At 39.1% G+C, this 21,315-nt stretch overlaps 1 protein-coding gene and 1 pseudogene across 5 annotated transcripts in view; one reads left to right on the forward strand and one right to left on the reverse strand.

The window, feature by feature from the left end:
* LOC101642381 (WD repeat containing planar cell polarity effector) overlaps positions 1-21,315 on the forward strand; it is a 340,297-nt gene that overhangs the window by 316,549 nt on the left and 2,433 nt on the right. For 3 of the 5 annotated variants that reach the window (XM_045294106.1, XM_045294101.1, XM_045294104.1), the window contains one exon: positions 9,610-9,638. In XM_045294106.1, coding sequence (XP_045150041.1) covers positions 9,610-9,638 — 29 coding nt within the window. Of the gene's footprint in view, positions 1-9,609; positions 9,639-9,726; positions 10,181-21,315 lie in introns of those variants that run through there. The other 2 variants (XM_045294103.1, XM_045294105.1) reach the window with 1 other exon arrangement.
* LOC115870902 lies at positions 2,301-2,532 on the reverse strand (annotated as a pseudogene).

Here is a 21,315-nt window from a genome sequence, read left to right on the forward strand (position 1 = left end):
AGATTTAGCATGGTACGATTCTATCATCTAAAATTCAGCAGATATTGAGTAGCTATAATTTTACAGAAACTATACTGAACAGTAAAAATAGAGAGGAAGGGCCTATCTGCACGTTCCTTTTCATCAGAAACTGGTAGAGGAATAGTAGACTGCTCTGATGGACTCTTCACACTACCCCCCTAATGCTAGCTTTACGCCACCATCTCTACCCTATTTTCCACTACTGCACAATTTTTAACTGCGTCTACTTTCTCTTCACCTCAAAACATTAATACTGACATGAGCCTTTCTACTCAGTGCTTCCAATATATTCACTTAAGAAAATCAGTTTATTGGGGGCTCTTACAACTCTTATAACATTCCATACATTAATTGTATCAAGCATATTTATACATATGTTGCCATAATTTCCTAAACATTTACTTTCTACCAGAAAGTGTCAGCTCCTTTTTTCCCATTCTCCCCCTGCCCTCACCCTCGTGACCCACTGATAAATTATTATTTTCATATCTTACAATGACCACTATTCATATCTTATGCCCACCTTTCTGTTGTTCATACCCCTGTGGGAGGAGGTTATGTGTCAATCATTTCGATAGGTTCTCTCTTCCTCCCCTTCTCCCTCCCCTCCTGGTATTGCTACTCCCATTTCTGTTCCTGAGGGGTTTGACTTAGATTGTGTGAGCTTTCCTCTGTACCAGTGTACATGCGCCAGTCTAGTCAGAACTGAAAGGCAGGACTGGGTCATGATCATGGGGGAGTGAGGAAGCCTCAAAGAACCAGAGGAATATTGTGTGTTTCATTGGTGCTATACTGCACCCTGGTTGATTCATCCCTTCCTTGTGACCCTTCTGTGAGGGGATGTCCTATTGTCTACAGATGGGTTTGGGGTCTCTGCTCCAACCCCCCATGTTCTCAGTAATTTTGTTTTGTTTGTTTTGTTTTGGGTCTTCTGGTGCCTGTTGCCTGATTCCATCGACACCTCATGATTGCACAGGCTGGTGTGCTTCTTCCATGTGGGCTTGTTGCTTCTCTGCTAGATGGCTGCTTGTTTAACTTCAAGCTCTTAAGAGCCCAGACGCTATTTCATCCACTAGCTGGGGAGCAACATCAGCTTTCTTCACCACATTTGCTCATGCACCCATTTTACCTTCAGCGATTTTGTCAGGAGGGTAAGCATCACAGAATGCCAGGTTGTTAGAACAAAGTGTTCTTGTGTTAATGAAGGTCTTCAGCAGAGACCCAAAGTCCATCCACCTCCTCAATGTATTGCCATATAAATATATGTACCTAAGTCAATACCTCTACTTTTATTAATATATTTACTTAAGTGCAAACTTATTTATACTTCTATCCACAGCTTTGCTTCCTAGATCTTCCCTGTTTCCTTTTAGCTTCCTCCTTTCCCACCATCATGCTCACCCTTCTGCCTCTTAGTAATTCCTCTTAGCTAGATTGCTGTTGCTCCAACAACCCCAGGGTCTCTCCATCTTCCTCATTGTTGATTTTAATTCCTTCGTTGTTCCCCTATTAACACTGTTTGTTCACTGCTTCCCTTCCCCAGCCTCCTTCTCTCTGCAGGTCTGTTGCTTTCTACCCAGGCTTGCTTCCATATTGGTAGGCAAAACAACAACAACAGAAACAAAACAAAAAGAAAACAAAAGATCAAATAAAAAGAGGAAAAGAAGTAAAACTAGCAAAACCAAAAAAAAAGCATACATCATAATTCCAGGTCTGTCTGCTGACCTTAATGACTATCTCCCCACCTGTCCTGGAGTGGGGGTAGGGGAGTTCCAGGAACTGCCCCTCCTAATCAGAAGTCTATTTGGGGCACTCCTCAAGGGTTTTCTGGCTTGGCTTTGCTCCCGTTGCTGCTCTGTTATGTTCCCTTTTTGGTTCATCCCACTGTGAGGGTGGTCAAACTAGACACACACCTCACTGTGTGTCCCCAGAATACTGTCCTCTGTCACAGTATGCTCCAGTGAGGGGACATCATGTCTCAAGCTGTTGTCTGCTGTACAGTTCTGTCTGTGCCTTAGCAGCTCTGTGCTGGGACATCATACTCTGGGCTTGGTGTGCCAGTGTAGGGTCTAGTCCCTCGCTCTCTCGTTTTCCTTCTTGGTTTGCTTCTGTATGGAAAGAATACAGAAGTACTTTGTTTCACTTGATGAAACACACAGCTGCTGACAATATACATTCACTTTTAACTGTTGTTTCTCACTTACATTCAAAAGATTGGTGAATCCAGAAGAATTCCTGCAATCATGACATGGAGCATACTGTGTCAATATTTCAATAGTTTATTCCAAACCATTTCTTCTTTTATATTCTAAGACATCTTCACTATGTTGCTTGATGAGATAGGTCCATAGGAATACTGTGGTGCCCAAGGTCAGGCCAAATTTCAGTCAATCAGGTTTTCTATTTATCAGCTCCCAAATGTAAAACTTTGACTTTGCTGAAAGACTGCTCAGGAGCCAGGCCCAGGGTCAGCAGCCGGGAGAAAGGGTGTAATATTGCGGGTGGTGCCATCTTGCTGATTTCAAAATACTCACTTTAAAATGACTGTTTCCTATTGACTGATTCTAATGATCAAATTATGCCAGATTTCCTCCACATGGCTACTGGTAGTATTTGAATATACTGACTATTCTTTCCTTATAACACTCCTTGCCTTTCTTTGGACTCTAGCTCAAGTATCCTCTTTTGCTCTACTTAGACCTTGATCATTTCAAAACACTATTTTGGAAATACATTTATAGATATATTAAAAAAGAATTTAAAAACTATCTACTAGATGTTACTTTGAAGACTGAGATTTGTCTGACCCTAGTCATGGTATTTTCAGTTGCCTCCTATGCATGCAGAAAAGCTAAAGAAGACATAAGAAAAAGTGATGCTTGTGAATTATGGTGTTGGTGAAAAATATTAAGCAAATCTGAGTTGAAAAAGTATAACCCAAATGTTCTTTAGGAGCAAGGATGATGAGCAAGCCTTCATCTTACATACTTAGGATATGCTGTTAAGAGAGAACAGCCCCTGGAGAAAGACATTAGTGAAAAATAGGAAGACCTTCCAACGAGATGGACTGACGCAGTGGTTTCAACAATGGCCTCAAACAGCAACTATTGTGGGGATGAAGCAGGACCTGGCAGTGTGATGTTCTAGTGTGCATAAGATTGTGGAGTCCAGATTGACAGCAGCTAGCCAGTGTACAATAGGTGGCCAGTTAACATATCAAATTCTCTTTCTGCTGTAAAATGAACTACTATGCCATGTACCAACGGATCAATGCAATAATAACAAATTAATGCAGATCCTTATTTTTTATGTTTGTTGCTAATATTGATAATATTTAATCAAATTTAAGCTATACAAGGCAAAAATTTTGTGTTAATTTTTTTGTTCATTGATGTATTCTCAGTACCTAGACTAGTACTTAACACATTGCAAGAAAATATGTATACACAAAATAATGAATAATATTACTTTGCAAGAGTAATATTAAAAATATTTTAATTTAATAATTACATCATATTTGTATAATTCTTAAATTGGGTGTTATCTTAAAACATTTTTCACTCAGGTTGAAAGAGAAATACCAGATGACCTTGGAAGAGTGCTACTTGGTATATACCCTATAGAAATAAAGAACATAACTCAAACATCTATGTACACTCATGTTAATCATGACATTAGTGAAAGAATGGAAAAAATAAACTTTGGTACATACACAATGGAAAACTATGCATAATTAAAGAATAATGATTAAACAGTGAAACATTTGGTGACACGGATAGAGATACCGTGCTGAGTGATATTAATAAAAAACAAAAGGACAAATATATGATTTTTAAAAGTAAGAAAGGTTTTTTTTATGCCAAAAGAAACAGACTTTGATGGTTACAAGGAGTGAGAGAGGGTAGAAAGGGAAGTAATCGGCTTGAGGGAAGAGAAGTGTTAACTTCAGTGAAGGGGAAGATAAAATACTAAAAGAGGGATATGGGGGAAGGGCTAAGGGAAGGCAACAGAGCTAGCCACTGGGAGGTTAGATAAGTTGTTTAAATTGAGGAATACAAAAACAATGATCTGATATGTAAACCTTCACCTAATTCACAGTTCTTAAGAATCCCCCCCACAAAAGAAAATGGTTGTTTATTGGTAGTATTTATCGCCAGCCCCACCCTCTACAAACTCTATCAAAGCTACTCAATTTCTAATTGTCACTGAAAACTGGATCAATTGACATTTCCTATACTAACAGCTGTAACAAGGGCAGGAGGTTTTACTTAATCTAACAAAAGCTTTTTCTATATTCTAGAAGTTAAAATAGAATCTCATTTACTAACATTTCAAATAGTCTTTTTTGTTGTTACAGGTAATCAACTGCTATTATTAGAGACATGATCAAGACTACTGATAAATATAAATACAACATGATTTATAAGCCGACACTTTGTCTCATTTAGAGAGTTGTAGCAATCATTGTTCAATCAGAGTAACAAAACCTTTATCAGAGTATTATGGTCTAAGAAAGTAGAAGAAAAATAAATGACAATTTTTTGAGAAGCTGGAGCATCAGAGAAAAGTCACTAACCAGTCCTCCTGCAGCCAGGCTGGACCAACCACCAGAAATGGGCTACAAAGGCGAGCTTGGTATGGTGTATAGCGAGTAGTTGACATTGCATTTGGGCCTGTATTTGACAAGAGCTGGCTGGGGAACATAAAGAGAGGAGAAGCTGGAAGCCACTGATATTCCAATGTCTGTCTCTTACCACAAAAACCTTCAAGGAGCAAAGACTGCTGATTTGGGCTTTCTCCATCCAAATCTTGCATAAATCTTTGGCCAACTCTAACATGGAAACACACAAGAAAATTCTGGGAAACATGGTTCTACCATAGTCAAGTCTATTCACAGAATACAAAACCATCATAAAGTTGGTACTTTCTGATACAACAGAAAAAATAAGGAAGAATTATATAAAGATGATAAACTGTTCAAACTAAATTAAAACATAGAAATGTAAAAAGCTAACATGTGACTAAGTTAGGCAGGTTCAGAACTTCAGGTTGAGAACTTAAAGTGAACAAAGAAAAGTGGAAATAAGCCAAGGAGGAAAAAGGTATAATTCTGTCTGTACATAAATTATGTAATTAAACAATTTTGGAATTAGTCAGGAAGCACAGATTAATACAGGGAAGAAATAACAGAAACATTAGATGTGTTCAGACAAACACAAAGTTTGACAGATATGCAATGTGACAGATTTAAGATGCTAGAGAATGATTACAAATGTGTGTTTTAAAGGGAGGAGGGGCAAGGTGGTCAGCTACAACTACCAATTTGGTTGGTCAGATATTGAAATAGATTCTCCAATCCTTTCATAAAGCTAATGAGACCAGGATCTAATCAACAAGGCTTTTGTGAAAAAGCAAACCTCATATGGATTTCATTTAATTCTATCACAATACACATAACTGCGTTAGCAGGGTTCTTTAGAGAAACAAAACCAGAACACTTATGATTTTATGTACCGTATATATTCATGTATAAGCCGAGTTTTTCAGCATTTAAAAAAAAACATTTTATTGGCAGCTCGTACAACTCATCACAATCCATCCATCCATCGTGTCAAGCACATTTGTACATTTGTTTCCCTCCTCATTCTCAAAACATTTGCTTTCTATTTGAGCCCTTGGTATCAGCTCGTTTTTTTCCCCCTCCCTCCTGGCTCCACCCTCTTCCATGAACCCTTGATAATTTATAAATTATTATTTTGTCATATCCTACACCATCCGACGTCTCCCTTCACCCACTTTGCTGTCCATCCCTCAGGGAGGTTATATGTAGATCTTTGTAATTGTTCTCACCTTCCCTCCACCATCACGGTATCGCCACTCACGACTGGTCCTGAAGGGTTCATCTGTCCAGATTCCCTGTGTTTCCAGTTCCTATCTGTACCAGTGTACATCCTCTGGTCTAGCCGGATTTGTAAGGTAGAATTGGAATCATGATAGTCGGGGTGAGGAAGCATTCAAGAGCTAGAGGAAAACTGTATGTTTCATCATTGCTACACTGCACCCTGACTGGCTCGTCACCTCCCCGCGGCCCCTCTGCAAGGGGATGTCCAATTTCCCACAGATGGTCCCTGGGTCCCCACTCTGCACTCCCTCTCATTCACAATGCTATGATTTATTTATTTTTGGGGGGTCATTGATGTCTGATACCTGATCCCTTCGACACCTTGTGATCTCACAGGTTCAGCACATTTTTTATGCAGTTTTGTGGTAAAAGTATGTGCCTCAGTTGATTTTGGGGTCGGCTTGTACTCGAGTATACACGGTGTATATATAAGACTAAGTTTATATAGTGAAAAGGAATACAACAGCAAATTAATCCACACAGCAATATAGAGAGCTTAGTGCAACTCACTTTCTTGGGACAGTGAATATGCTGAAAATCCTTCTGACTCACACCAGCCGAAGACCAAGAAGGCTGACAGTGGAAAAACGAGCTATGGACTTGAGCAGTGGTCAGTAGTGCAGCAGGTTGTGGTGGAACCTCACAGTGTAGCAATATTAAATGGCTGGTGGGAGGTACAGCCTTTGGAGTGGTGGAAAGATGAGTGGCGTCTACCCACAGGCAGCAGACACAGCAAGGTGGGGTGATGCCACAGCGTTGAGCAAGGCATAGCAACTCAGTCCACCATGGTCCATGGTTGGTTCGACCCACAGGTAGCAGCACAGCACACATGTTGAAGCAGGGCAGCTAACTCAGGCAGCACACTGGTCCACCACTAGGGAGAAAGAGGAAGGTGCAGGCCTCGGAGGCATTTATCTCAGTAGTACCTCCAAAAGAGGTCATCAAGCTGTGACCAAATGACGGGCTAAACTCCACCCACATCTTAAGGGTGCTACATTGGCACGAAAATCCCTATCACAATAACTATGACTAGCCCGGGAGGCTGGTGAGGGCAGTGGTTACACATTGGGCTGCGATCTGCAGGGTTGGCAGTTTGAAACCACCAGCAGCTCCTAGGGAGAAAGACTGGGCTTTCTACTCCCACAAACAGTTACAGTGTCAGAAACCCACAAGGGGGGTTATTATGAGTCAACATTAACTCAATGGCATTGAGTTTGTGTGTTAGTCTGGATTGATTAGAGAAACAAATCCAGGGACACTCATGTATGTGTGTAAGAGAGAGCTTTATATAAAAGAGCAATTGTATATTGAAAAAAATCCCAGCCCAGATTAAGTCCTTAAGTCTGATGTTAGCCCATAGGTCCAATACTAGTTCATAAATTCCTCTTCAGACTCACGCAGCACATGCAATGCTGCTGAATACAGGACAATCACGGCCGGTGAGTGAAAAGTCTAGTGAATCACCCAATGCTGTTGGAGGCATCTCTGGTGTGGGTCTGCAGGTGTCTCCTCCAGCTTTCTGAGTGTCTCAACAGCAGGAAAGTGAAGCAGAATGTGTGGCCTGCCTCCAGGGAGAAAGAGAGGAAGTTCCCAGAATCCTCATGAGAAGGTCATATCCACAAGTAGGTATCATTGGGCTGTGACCTGATTGACAGGTTAGACTCTACCCCTATCCTTATTTATCTAGTTGACATGAAATTATGTAAGTACCACAGTATGTTTTTGGTTTATGTAATCTAAAATATCTCACATGCAGAAAGCTTTTGGTGGAGTCCTGTATTCTTTTTGAAAAGGCCCCAAAGTGTTGTAATGTTAAATACCCTCTTACTGCTATTAGGAGCAAATCTCAAAAAGAATGTGGAAAGTAACAACAGTGAGCACTTCCAATGTTACAAGAATTCTGCTAAATGTTGTAGGGGCCATGCTAATGTTAGCTATCCTCTGCTTCAGAAATGAATATCACTCAGTTTGTATGTTGAAATATAAATAAATTCCATCAAAGGAGAAAAGAGAAATGAATATGTTGCTGGTAGTAGGTGCCATGAAGTCAGTTGTGGCTTCGAGTTGACCATATGCACACCAGAAGGAAACATGACCCAGTCTTGCACCACCCTACAACTGCTGTTGTGTGAGTCCTCTGTCATCTCTCTGTGCTGCCCTTCTATTTTACCAAGCATGGTCATGTCGTCCTTCATGGTCTTCCTGCTACTACGTCAGTCTCACCATCCTCACTTCCAAGGGCCAATCTTGCTATACTTCTTCCAAGACATTTTTTTTGTTCTACTAGCAGTCCATGATTCTTTCAATATCTTGTCAGCTCAATAATTCAAATGTATTAATTTTTCATTGGTCTGCCTTGCTCAATATCCACCTTTCACAGGCATATATGTAAGACAAATGAAAATGCCATGTCTTAGGTCAGAGACACCTTAGTTCGCACAGTGACAACCTTGCTCTTCAACACTTTAAAGAAGTCTTGTGTAGCAAATATGCACAATACAATACATCGTTTGATTTCTTAACTGCTATCTGCATGAACACCATGGAGCCAAGCAAGGTGAAATCCTTGACAACTTCAATCTTTTCTCGAATTGTCATATTACCTATTGGTCAGGTTGTGGGGATTTTTGTTTTATTTACATGGGGTTGCAAGCTATATAGAAGGCTGTAGTCCTTGACCTTTATCAGTAAGTGCTTCAAGACTTCCTTGCTTTCAGCAAGCCCGGTTGAGTCATCTACATTAATGCATACAAGCCTTCCTCAAATCCTGACATATGTTCTTGTACAAAGTCCAGCTCCTTGGATTGTCTGTTCAGCATACAGATTGATGAAGTACTTTGAAGAGATACAACCCTGATGTACACCTTCCCTGATTTTTAACCACACAGTACTCTCTTAATCTTTTTGAACATCTGCCTCTTGACCCATATACAGGTTCCAGGTAAGCACCATAAAGTGTTCTGAAATTCCCCCTTCTCAGTGCTATCCAGTTAGTTATGATCCACACAGTCAATGTCTTTGCCTAGTCAATAAATAAACAAGTAAATATCTTTCTGGTGCTCACTTCTTTGGGCTCAAATCTATCTGACATCAGCAATAATATCCCTCTTTCCGTGTCCTCTTCTTAATCTGGCTTGAATTTCTAGCAGCTCCCTGTCTAGGTACTGCTTTTCAAAGCATCCTTTTCCAAGTACTAAGATATAGTCAGCAGATACGTTGCTGAAATGAGAGCAGATATCAAATAATTACAGCTTAATAGATTCATTCTTTCCTATTGGGACTAAAACAGGCCATATAAAACTTCTCAACCCAGTTTCCTACCACAAATTAGCCAGGACACTTAAATGAATTTTACTTGTCATATTAGTCCTAAGGCATTACTTTAGGAACAGAAGAAGCAAAACAGACATAACCTACTCATCTGATTCCTGTATAAACATTAGTCATAACAGATGTGTGAGAATGGTTCTTTCATATCATTGTGAGGCCTAGTTATTGCTTCATAATAACCAAGAATTTTCAGTTTAAACTTTTTTAAATAAAATTTTATTTCTTTAGGTTACAATTGTTTTAGTATTTCTTTTTACTGAGGAAATTAAAATTTTCCTAGCAAATAATTTTTTACTGGACTTTAGGATAATGTATATTAGGCTTCAAGATATTAATATTGTGGTCTTTTATTTTAGGAGAACTAAAAGAAGACTACACAGGACAGGTAACACTTTTTTTTTCCTATTGCTTATCATTAGACACTTAAATTTTAAGAAAAAGTATATTACATGTGATTATTTTACAATCAACAGATGTTGTCTACCTGAAAATATCCTTCTAGAAAACTCTTTGGCTTTTCAGTATTTCAGAATGGTTTTCTGGTTTCAAAAAAGGTGAAATGTCAATTGATGAGAAACCTTGTTCTGGACATCTTCCTGAATAGATTCAAATGTTGACCAAATTCATGCACTTGTGCTCAAAGACCAACAACGGTCCATTGAAGAGATGGAGAAGTTATTTGGACTATCCTGGAACATGGTACAGCAAATTTTAACAGATTTGGGAATAAGAAGGGCTGCTACAAAGTTTGTGGCTTGGGTTATATGACTGTCCAGGAAAAAAGAGCATTGAGTGGAAACATGCTGTGCTTTGAAAGAACAGTTCAGAAGCAACCCAGACTTTTCCCCCAAGGTCATTACTGGTGATGAGACATGGTGCTATGCATACAACCACGAAAGAAAACACTAGTCAAGCCAGTGGAAGACATCGTTTCCTCACTCAAAAAAAGCTGAAGTGAAATCAAAGATCAAGACGATGCTCATTTTTTTTTGATGTGGGGGAGGATAGTACATTTGGAGTTCATTCCACCAGGTCAGACTGTCAATCAAGCTTTATATTCAGAGGTTCTGAAAAGACTGTCTGACAGTGTGCAGCAAAAACAGCCTGATTTAAGGCAGATGGGGGACTGGTTTTGCCACCAGAGTGCATCTGCTCACACAGCCATCTCAGTGCGCCAGTTGTTGGCCAAAACCAGCATGCTTCTCTTGCCCCCCCCACCTTACCTGACCTCACTCCAAGCAACTTTTTTGTTTCATTGAATGCAGAGGGACATAAAAGAACAGTGATTTGATGATGGAGAAAAGGTGAAAAAAAAAAAACAGGGAAGTGCTGTCAACCATCCAAACAGATGAGTTTGAAAAATGTTTCCAAGATGGAATCACAGATTTGACAAATGTATTAAATGCAAAGGAGAGTAATTTGAAGGTGGTAAGGTTCTTTTGTAAAAAAAATTAAATACATAGCTTTGGGGAAAAGTTCAAATTTGGGGGGGCGTACCCCCTCATATGTAGTAGGGCTTCAAGTACATGGAGTTATTATAATAATTACCAACAGCATGGCTTCCGTTGATTCCTTTTCAGTATGCATATGTATACAGATTAAAAACTGAAACCACATTGTAGATTTGGAAGCAAACACCCCATATTATATATGGAGTTGGATATATATGAGGGGATACCCAAAATAAACGGATGCTCATTTACTTTTTTGATGTGAGGGGGATAGTGAATTTGGAGGTCCATTCAACCAGGTCAGAATGTTAATCAAGCTTTCTATTTAGAGATACTGAAAAGATTGTGTAACACTGTGCAACAAAAAAGGCCTGATTTGTGGCAGATGGGGGACTGGTTTTGCCACCTCAACCTCAACAATTCACCTGCTCACGCAACAATCTCAGTGCGCCAGTTTTTGGCAAAAAAACAAACAAAACAAAAACAGCATGCCTCTCTGGCCCAACATACCTGACTCACCTGACCTTGCTCTGTGCAACTCGTTTGTTTCTGCGAATGAAGAGGAACAAGAAAGGACAGCAATTTGACTAGTTGCAGAAAAAAATGAGGGAGGTGCTGTCAGCAATCCAAACAGATGAGTTTGAAAAATGTTTCCAAGAATGGTATCTCAGATTTGACAAATGTATTATGTGTAATGGAGAGTACTTCAAAAGTGATAAGGTTGTTTTGTTAAAAAATGTAAATACATAAAAAATGAGGAGCAAATACCAGGGGCTCAACTAGAAAGCAAATGTTTTGAGAATGATGAGGGAAACAAATGTACAAAAGTGTTTGACACAATGGATGTAAGTGTGGATTGTGATGAGTTGTACAAGCCCCCAATAAAAAGATTTAATTATTAAAAAATGTAAATATATAGCTTTGGAAAAATTTCCAGTTTGGGGGGGTAACCCCCCTTTTGTGTGTGTATGATTAATTTGATAAAACTTGATGAAATCTATAAAACTTATTTAAATTCCTAAGTTTATATTTGTAAAATACTTGTTAAAGAAAATCACATATTGTCAAAACTTTATAGACACATACTCTTAGATATACAAATGTAGATGAGAGCCAATCAAGAAATTGTCTTCATCTCCAACAAGGAAAGAATTGAGAGCAAGGACTCAACTAGATATTTGTACACCAAGAGTCACTGCAACATTATCTACCACAGCTAAGGGCGGGACAGCCCAAGTGTCTATCAACAGATGAATGGAAAAATAAGATGTGATCCACACAATGTGATTATTAGAGGTTACAAAAAGGAAGTGGAGTTTTGATTCATGATACAACATAGATGGACTCTTGAAAATATCATGTTTAGTGAAATAAATAAGATACAGAAGGACACATATTGTATGACCCCACTTATATGAAGAATGTAAGCATGCCAGAGGATATATCCAAGGTTGCCAAGGTGTGCAAAGAGTGGAAAGGGGAATTATTGACTAAGAGGTACAAAGTTTGTTTGTGGTGGGGAAGTAGTATGGAAGTAGATTGTGGTGACAGGTGCACCACACTGATTATAATTACTGATGCTGAATTTGCCATTTTAAGTGGTTAAAATGATAAAATGTATGTTGTACATATTTTACAATAGCATTTTTAAATTACAAAAAAGAAATTGATTTCCTAAGGATCTTTGTGGGTTTTTTAGAGCATTACTTATCTTAATTTGGTAATTGACAGTCTTTTAATTCAACTATTAGCTTAAATTCAGACTAACATTAACTCATACACACTTTAAGTTCAGCACTCTACTTTAAGAATTGTTATTGATAACAGATAAAAGGAAGATTAATACAGCCAGTCAGTGCTTAAAAAAGGACTTCTGATTCAAAAGTTTCATACATTTTTACATCTTAAAGAGTTCTTTGTAGTACATGTATGTGTCTTCATATAATTTTATTTCATTAGCTATAAATTAATTATTGATAACATTAAGTACTTAATATATGGATGACACTTAAAATGCTTTAATTCAGTTAATTTTCACAATAGTCCACTGGGGTGAATACATTACTATTAGTTCTAGATTGTGGTCTTCCAACCTTGGTACTACTGACATTTAGACAGATAATGCCTTGCTGGTGCATTGTAGGACAGTTAGCAACATCCCTGGCTTTTATGACATTTTTGGCAAATGCCTTGGAGAAACTATTGATGGAATTATGTACATCAAAAGTGATTCTTTTAAGGGCTTAGAAGGAAGTGAGGAAAGTTGCATCCAGAGACAGTGCACATGGCAAGCAACAGCTGGGGGAAAAAAACAGGAGTAACAGAACCAGACTTGTAGAAGTTGACCCACTTCAGAGTTGACCCACAGAATAAGATAGCCAAGTACCCTCAGGCAGGAGGCTTCCTTCCCATTGGAGTAGGATGCCTCCAATAATGTGTCCACAGATGTAGGCTTTCTAACCCACCAAATGACACAGGCTGAGGACCTCTGGGCCAAGGCTTAATAGAGGAGTGGGTGCCTCTAGGCAGGTGCCAGGCCAGCTGAAGAGGCCCAAGGGATCAAGGGAACCAACACCTTCTGAGTTTAAAGAGACTGATCTTCACAGGCTCAATTTGAGAGTATGGGGCTTCGAATCACACATTCCGAGTGTGGGATGAGGTCAGATCCTCTGCCCAAAACTGAATGAATGTGGCAGAAGAATGAGGCCTCTCAGAGGTAACGAGATGTGGTTTTCCTTCAGTTAGACTAGAACAGGGCCCCAAAACAATGAGAACAGAGTTGTCATCCAGTTGGGCCTGGATAGCAGAGCTAAAAGTCCTGGGCCAAGGGACCTCTGCCCAGAAAAGTTAGCCAACATTCAGATTCTAGAGAGTGGAGCCCACTGCCTACACTGTTTCAGAGAACAGAGGATTACTGTCAAGCCTTGAGAACCAACATATATAACACTCTGCTGGGCTTCTCTCTTGCTGGATGCCAGGGATCCCTTCAATCTCTCCCATTTGGAATGGAAATGTCTACCTTGTGCCTTTTCCACTACTGTACTTCAAAAGTAGGTAACCTGTATTCTAAATTCACAGGTGAAGAGTATGTTCAATGCACAATTTGCTGATCATTCTTCAAAGATAGAAATCAATTACTTTTCACATACTTCTTAAGAGACTCACTTTTTCAGATACTCACATAACTGTTTTATATACAAGACCAGTATAAGGAAAGTTTTATTTAAAGTGAAAAAAAGAGATGTTGACTACCTGGGAAGTTTTATGCAAATAAAAACTGAGTATAGCTCTAAGGCAAAAATACATAAGGCCCTGGATGGTGCAAATGGTTTGTATTCAACTACTAATGGAAAGGAACAGCACCACAGAAGAAAGGCCTGCCAATCTGTTTCCAGAGCGATTACAGCCAAGAAAGCTCATGATGAAGTTCTACTCTGAGGCATATGGGGTCAGTATGAGTCAGAGCTTGACAGCAACAAATGTGTGTGTGTGTCTGTGTGTGTGTATATTTTAATGGCATAAAAAGGTAAACGTTTACTTTGTGAAGAGCCCTGGTTGCAATGCAGTGATTTAATATGGCTTTTCTAGTGATAGCCTTGTAGCTCCCAACAATCAACCTCCGTCTTCCTGATGAGTATGGGCAAAAATGTGGGGAAAATACTGACTGGATTTTGTGATTTCGCTGTGACTGTTAACAAATTAATAGTGATTGCCATACTGTTAGGTATAAAATTAGCCCATTCAGAAGTAGGAAGGGGGATCTCACATCCAGCAAGAGAAAAGAGCCAGTCCAGTTTGTTGTTTTTTTGTTTTGGGGAGTACTTTTCCTATTAATTCCTCATTGCTGTCTACCTCTTTGTACTTGGTTCCCTCATCTGAGAGTAATTATATCTAATTTAATAATACTATAGAATTGTTATATCAAATAAGGTAATGTGAAAACAAACTAAAACATTGTCATTATCACTGTTCCTTTTGGCTTATTTTTAATATGCAAAGTATAACTTTTTCTGGATAGAATCTTTTTTAGCACTGAATTCACACTCACGAATGCGGAAAACAGTAAGCATGTCTTCAAGTATGGTTTTGCAAAAGACAAAGAAATCCTGATCACATTATTTATACATTTCCCAAAAAGCGGACCCAGTGTAACTCACTGCCACTGAGTCCGTTCTGAATCATACCAACCCTGTAGGACAGGGTAGAACTGCCTTTGTGGGCTTCCAAGGCTGTGCATCCTTATGAGAACAGAAAGCCTCATCTTCCTCCTGAGAAACAGCTGCTGGTATAGAACTACTGACTTTGTGGCTAACAGCCCACTTCAGAGCCCACCAACCACCAGGGGTCCTGAAAAACTATATATACTAAATTATAATTCAATGAGCACAATTTTGTGGAATGGTGAGATGACATGATCTAACCGCATTCCCTTCTGATGGACTAGTTAGCACAGAAGTTATTGAGGTAGATAGCTGTCCCCCATGAGTACCGAATTTGAGTTCACATTTTCTAGAAAGACTGTCAAGCACCAAAACTGAAGCTGATTTTTTTAATCCTACATGATACCAAATATGCAAAAAGGAGTTGATATTCTGTAATGAAATTTGATCCGCTGGACAACTACTCAGGAACTAATCTGTCATTCGCAGTAGAGCACTGGCATGCTTTAAACAGCTGCCACAAATGGCAGGAATAGCAAACAAGAGTTACTCAAAAAGCAGCCCAGGGACCTCATGCTATGTTAGTGCACAAGTAAGCTAAATGTAAACACTTGATATAAGAGAACTATATTCCAACCTCAGTTGTGCCACTCAGTGAGGGGATACGGACAAAGCACCGGACCCATATGAGCGACAATTTCTTCATACATAAAATGAAGGATTTCAGAAAAGAGAACTTTAAGGTTTCTTTTTATCTCTAAAATACTCTACTTCTAGGATTTAATTATTGTTAAACAAATCAGACTTTTTTTGAGAGATCACCAGTAAAAGTACAAAGAAGAAACTTTAATAAAACAATGAGATCACTTACTATATTTTTTTGTTTTTTAATCATTTTACTCGGGGCTCTTACAACTCTTGTTACAATCCATACATCAATGTATCCAACATATTAGTACATATATTCCATTGTTCTTTTCTAGACATTTACTTTCCATTGAGCCCTTGGGATCAGCTCCTTTTTTTTTTCCCTCCTTCCTACCCACCCTCCCCAAACCCTCATGGCCCCTTGATTGTAGATTATTAATTGTTTTCAGATCTCACACCAACTGCTGTCTCCATTCCCCTCTTGTTTCTGTTGTTCTTCCCCCTAAATATGGGTGTTTGGTTATGTGGCATTCATTGCAATTGGTGCCCACCTCCCTCCCCGCCTCTTCCCCCTACCCTTTTGGTATCTCTATTCCCATAGCTGTTCCTGGGTTCCATGCGTTGTGAGTTTTATCTCTTGCCTTTACCTATGTACATGCTCCCGTCCAGTCCAGAATGGGAAGCAGCACTGGGGTCATGATAGCTGGGGGGTAGGGGGTAGGAGGCCTCAAGGGATCAGAAGTATATTGCGTGACCCATTCGTGCTCTACTGCACCCTGATGACTCATTCCCTTCCTGAAACCCCTCTGTGGGGGGTTAGTCCATTGTCCATAGACAGGGTTTGGGTTTCCACTCCATTCAAACTAATGCATTTGTTTGTTTGTTTACTGTTTGTTGTGAATCTTCTGATACCCATTGTCTGGTCTGGATGACACCTCACAATCGCACCAGCTGTTTTGGTTCTTCCATGTGGGCTTGTTGCTTCACTGTTGGATGGCCGCTTGTTTAACTTCAAGCCTTGAAGACCCCAGGCACTATATCTTTTAATAGCCGGGCACCATCTTCTGTCTTCATCCCATCTGCTTATGCACCCATTTTGTCTTCAGCAATTGTGAGGGGGCAGGGTGGGCAGGAGGGGGAGGGTGTGAGCATCACAGAATACCTATTTGTTAGAACAAAGTGTTCTTGTATCGAGGAAGGTATGAGGCGTATTTTTTTAATTGTATTAAGTCAACAACAGGTCAAAATTCATTGTAGCAAAGCAAACCTTAACTTGTCTGCAGAACGTGCTTACGAAAGTCTGTGTACATTTTAAAAGAAAGTGACCTGGTATCACCCGACATTAGGTAACAGTAATAGGGTGTGGCTCAGAAAGTGCACTTAACCATATGTAGAAATCAAATGAGGCACTGAGGAAAACTCTTTTGTTGCTGTGACTTACTACAGGAATTAACATGTAGCTTCATTCAGTCAAGGGTGAGCACAACCTCAGCACAAAATAAAATGAAACCAGCCTCCCTTGGAACCACAACTCTCTATATTACCAGACAAAATCACCTCCTACCAAACTAGGAAAGAAGTAAGCAAGCGATGTCCTACTTCTGCTCACCAAAAAGAAATTAATTCAGGTCAAACCCCATCTATTTAAAAATGTTCACCCATATGTCTTTTTTTTACAGTATTGCCTTCAGAAGCTAATCACCACTAACAGCCAAAGTACCAACTCAACAGTTTATTCAGAGGCCTAAAGTTGGTCCAATCAGTTTATTTCTGTGGACTTATACCAAGAAATAACCCTAAACTAAAAATTGTTTAATGCTGAAATAAATCCATCAGATTTATTTCTAAAAATAGATGGAGGAAATTATATAAATTAAAACAAAAAGGATGAGTTAGTAAAGTTCTATTTGATGGAATAAAATTATCACTAAAATCAAAAACTTCATGGGCGCATTTATGCGTCTACACTGAAGAAAATATAACTATGTATATGAGTACAGCTGTGGTTTTCTTTAAAAAAAATAAAGGATATATAAGAAAAAGACTTTGAAGCAAATACAACAATATATTCAACCACCATTTTATATGACGGATAGAACAATGGGTAATTAGCTTACTGTTTTCCAAATTTTACTATACTTTTTATTGATTAAATACTTGAGTATACAAAATACTTTATCCCAGTAATTTTCAAAATAATCTCTAGAAGGTAAATAGAAAGAAGTCAAGCTTATTTAACCTAAAATAAGCTAGGTTGGAAACCTTAGAAAAGCTGGAAGAACATCTTTCATAAATAGAATGGATTTGAAGCAAGTCCTCTAAAGAAAAATATTTCTTAAGTCATGGGAGTTCCTTGAGACAGTAGGAAAAGAAAGTAATTTGCCTAGGCTTCCTGCCTATTAGTGATGAAGTCTAAAAATGAATACAGGTTTCCTGATGCCCATTCAGGTGGTAGAGAACCTTGACTGGCCAAGTGTTTTGTTTTTTGTGGGGTTTATTTGGGGGGGAGGAGGGGGTGTTGCACCAAGTGTTTTTTAAAATGCATGTGCTTATGTTTTTTATTTTTTTAATTGAAAGCTACTTAAACCCCTGAACTTGCCAGCACACACACAGAAGCCCTAGGCAGTATTAAATTACTCATTCTTCTTGTTACCTGTTTTTCCAGGTGTTTTTTTTTTTAATCGGTGTACATCAGGATCGAAAGGCACATGTATACATATATTCCCCTTACCTTGCACCTCCCTAATCTATTTTCTTTGACATACAATTACTTAAAATAGTACAAATTCATTGATTTCCTAAACTACTTACCTTAGTTAAAAGAACTAAATATAATTTCACCTATACTTTAAGATCATTATCTCTACAACCTTCCCCCTTTATCATTTCAACTCTAAAACAGATTATCTTCAAACTTTCAAAAACGTACACATTGTATTATTTTATTTTTCATATATCACTCGCCTTTAGTTTTACCTTCTAGCATCCTCCAATATCAGACTTTTATCCTAAATTATTTTATTCTTCTGAATTCAATCAAGATGGACAAGGTATGAAAGATGGAAATAACAAAAATGGTAAATGGATGAGGCCCTTACATCATCTTGCAATTTCATAAACTTTCATAAAATGTTCATAAAATCAGGATCTTTTTGGTGTCTTGATCCAATACTATGCATAACACCAAAATTAAAAAGTATTGCCACTAGGGTTCTAGTCCATACATAAAATGTTTAAACATGTCTCTGCAAACAATGGATGACTACAGACAGGTTCTCTCAGTCACACACTTTTCTCAGTATTGTTAAAGTGCCTTCAAAAAGTCCAATCAAAACACTGGCTTTCAAGATGATCTCTTGAGCCGGTTAAAATAAAGGCAGAGAGAGAAGCTCAGAAAGTTACAATGATTGTTTCTTAAGATTCCAAAGGTTGACAGATTTTCCTGAAGGACACAGGACAATCATTTAGGCTTACTATGAAGATGTTTTAAGAAAATAAAACACTGCATTGATGAGAAAACAAATGGCTATTTAACCTAAAAGGTTGAGGAAACTGCATTGAAAAACAAAATAAGAAGCCTCTCACTTCTCCAACCTCAAAACCTTTTACACAGCCACAGCAGTTAAAACACCCTGGTATGGGTACAAATACAGATACACATGCCACTCGAACAGAATACAAAACCAAGAAATAAATTCGACTACCAACAAACAACTAACTGATCTTCGACAAAGAGCCAAAAAACATTAAATAGGACAGACATAATCTTCAACAGATGGTGTGGGAATAATTGAATTTCCGTTTGTAGAGGAAGGAAATGTCTCCCATGTCTCACCCACGTACAAAAATATGCACTAAATATGGGTCAAATACCTAAATGTAAATCTCAGACCTATAAATATCAATGAGAAAACAGGGACAAACTTAAGGGTCCTATTGCAGGGCAGAAGCATTAACAACAACAAAAAACACAAAGGAAATACACATAGGAGATGACAAAAGAGATTACTAGAGTCTAATAACAATAAGACATTTAGGTTTATCCAAAGACAGGATTGTAACAAACTGATAGCCTTGAGAACAAAGGTAATTCCAGAACACTTCATTGTGCTCATGAGGAACATGCACATGGATCAAAAGGTAGTTGTGCCAAGAAAACAAGGGAATAGTGCATGATGGTTTAAAATCAAGAAAGGTATGTTCCAGGGTTGTATCCTCTCAGCATACTTAGTAAATTTGTATGTTGAGAAATAGTCTGAGAAGCTTATATGGAAAAAAAATGTGGCAAAAGGACTGGAGGAAGGCTTATTAACAACCTGTGATATGCAGCTACACAACCTTACTTGGTCAAAGTGAGGAGGACTTGAGGCACTTAAAGATCAACAATTGCAGCCTTCAGTATGGACTACAACTGAATGTAAAGAAGACCAAAATCATTACAACTGAACCTACAGGTAACACATTATGATAAGTGAAGAAAATATTGAAATTGTCAAGGATTTTTTCTTGCTTGGATCCACAATGATTGCTCATGAAAGCAGCAGTCAAAAGATCAAAAGACAGGTTCACCAGGCAAATCTGCTGCACAAGACCAGTTTAGAGAGTTAATAAGCAGGAAGGTTTGGGCCAAAACAAATCCAGGGGTATGTATCTTATGGTAGCCAACTAAAAAGGAGATGGGGAACCAAAAAACGATAGAAATGTATAGTGGGGGAACAGGGCACTAATCCAGGGAGGATTTTGTTCATAGCTCCACAGGGAAAGAAGGACCAGACTTTAACCTGGTGTTCTGGGATGTGAATGCAGCGCATCGGCATGAAGTGGGTAGCCAGTGGAGTGGGGGTCTGAGGGTCCAGCCCCAAACCCAACTATGTGGACATCTGCCCCTCCCCCCCAGAAGAATTTAGTTCAGAGGACAGCATTGAAACTGCAGCTCAGGGAGAGGGACATGTCTGATCAGAACACACAGGAGCAAATGAAGGGGGAAGAAGAGAGAGTGGAGCACATCCTGGCCCACCAAGCCTTGAGGATGATATACCCGCTCAGGGCAGCCAATCCACAGAGAAGACCATATGGCTGGTTCCACTATGAGACACGACATCCCCCACTGACCCACAGCCCTACAGGGGACAACACTGGACACACAGTGTGGGAACTGCGCCTGATCTGACCCCACAACACTAAGGGCGTGCAACAGAACAGCAAAGGGAACAAAGCAAGGAAGCCGCCAGGGAACACCAAAAATAGACTTTAGGGCCAGGGCATGGCACCCCATCAGACACGACTGGAGGATACTCCTAGACATAATCAAACAGACCTTGAACTATTTACAGGTTTTTCTTTTACTTTTTAAAAAAATCTATTTGTCCTTGGTTTTTTTGGTGGTGTCATTTTTTTCTTTTGTCGCTTTGTTTTGCTGTCTTGTTTTTTGTGTGGATATTATTATCTCTGCAGGTCTGTCTAGATAAGATAGGCCAGATGAACAGCCTGGAGGAGAAAAAAACAGGACCGATGGTTCCGGGGGGACATGGGAGAAGGGGAGGCATGGGAAAGGAGGTGGTGTTGACCAACCCAGGGAAAAGGGAAAAACAAGTGATCCTAAATCAGTAGCAAGTAGAGTGTGAGAGGTCTGGTAAGGAATGATCAATGGCAGTGTAACTGAGAGAAATTACTAAAACCCAAATGAAGGTTGAGCATGATAGAGGGACAAGAAGAAAGTATAAGGAAATAGAGGAAAGAACTAGGAGGCAAAGGGCATTTATAGAGGTCTAAATACAGGCATGTACATATGTAAATATCTTTA

Source organism: Echinops telfairi, unplaced genomic scaffold, assembly GCF_000313985.2.
Source record: "Echinops telfairi isolate 266 unplaced genomic scaffold, ASM31398v2 ScPeMD7_2573;HRSCAF=3158, whole genome shotgun sequence".
Lineage (NCBI taxonomy): Eukaryota > Metazoa > Chordata > Mammalia > Afrosoricida > Tenrecidae > Echinops > Echinops telfairi.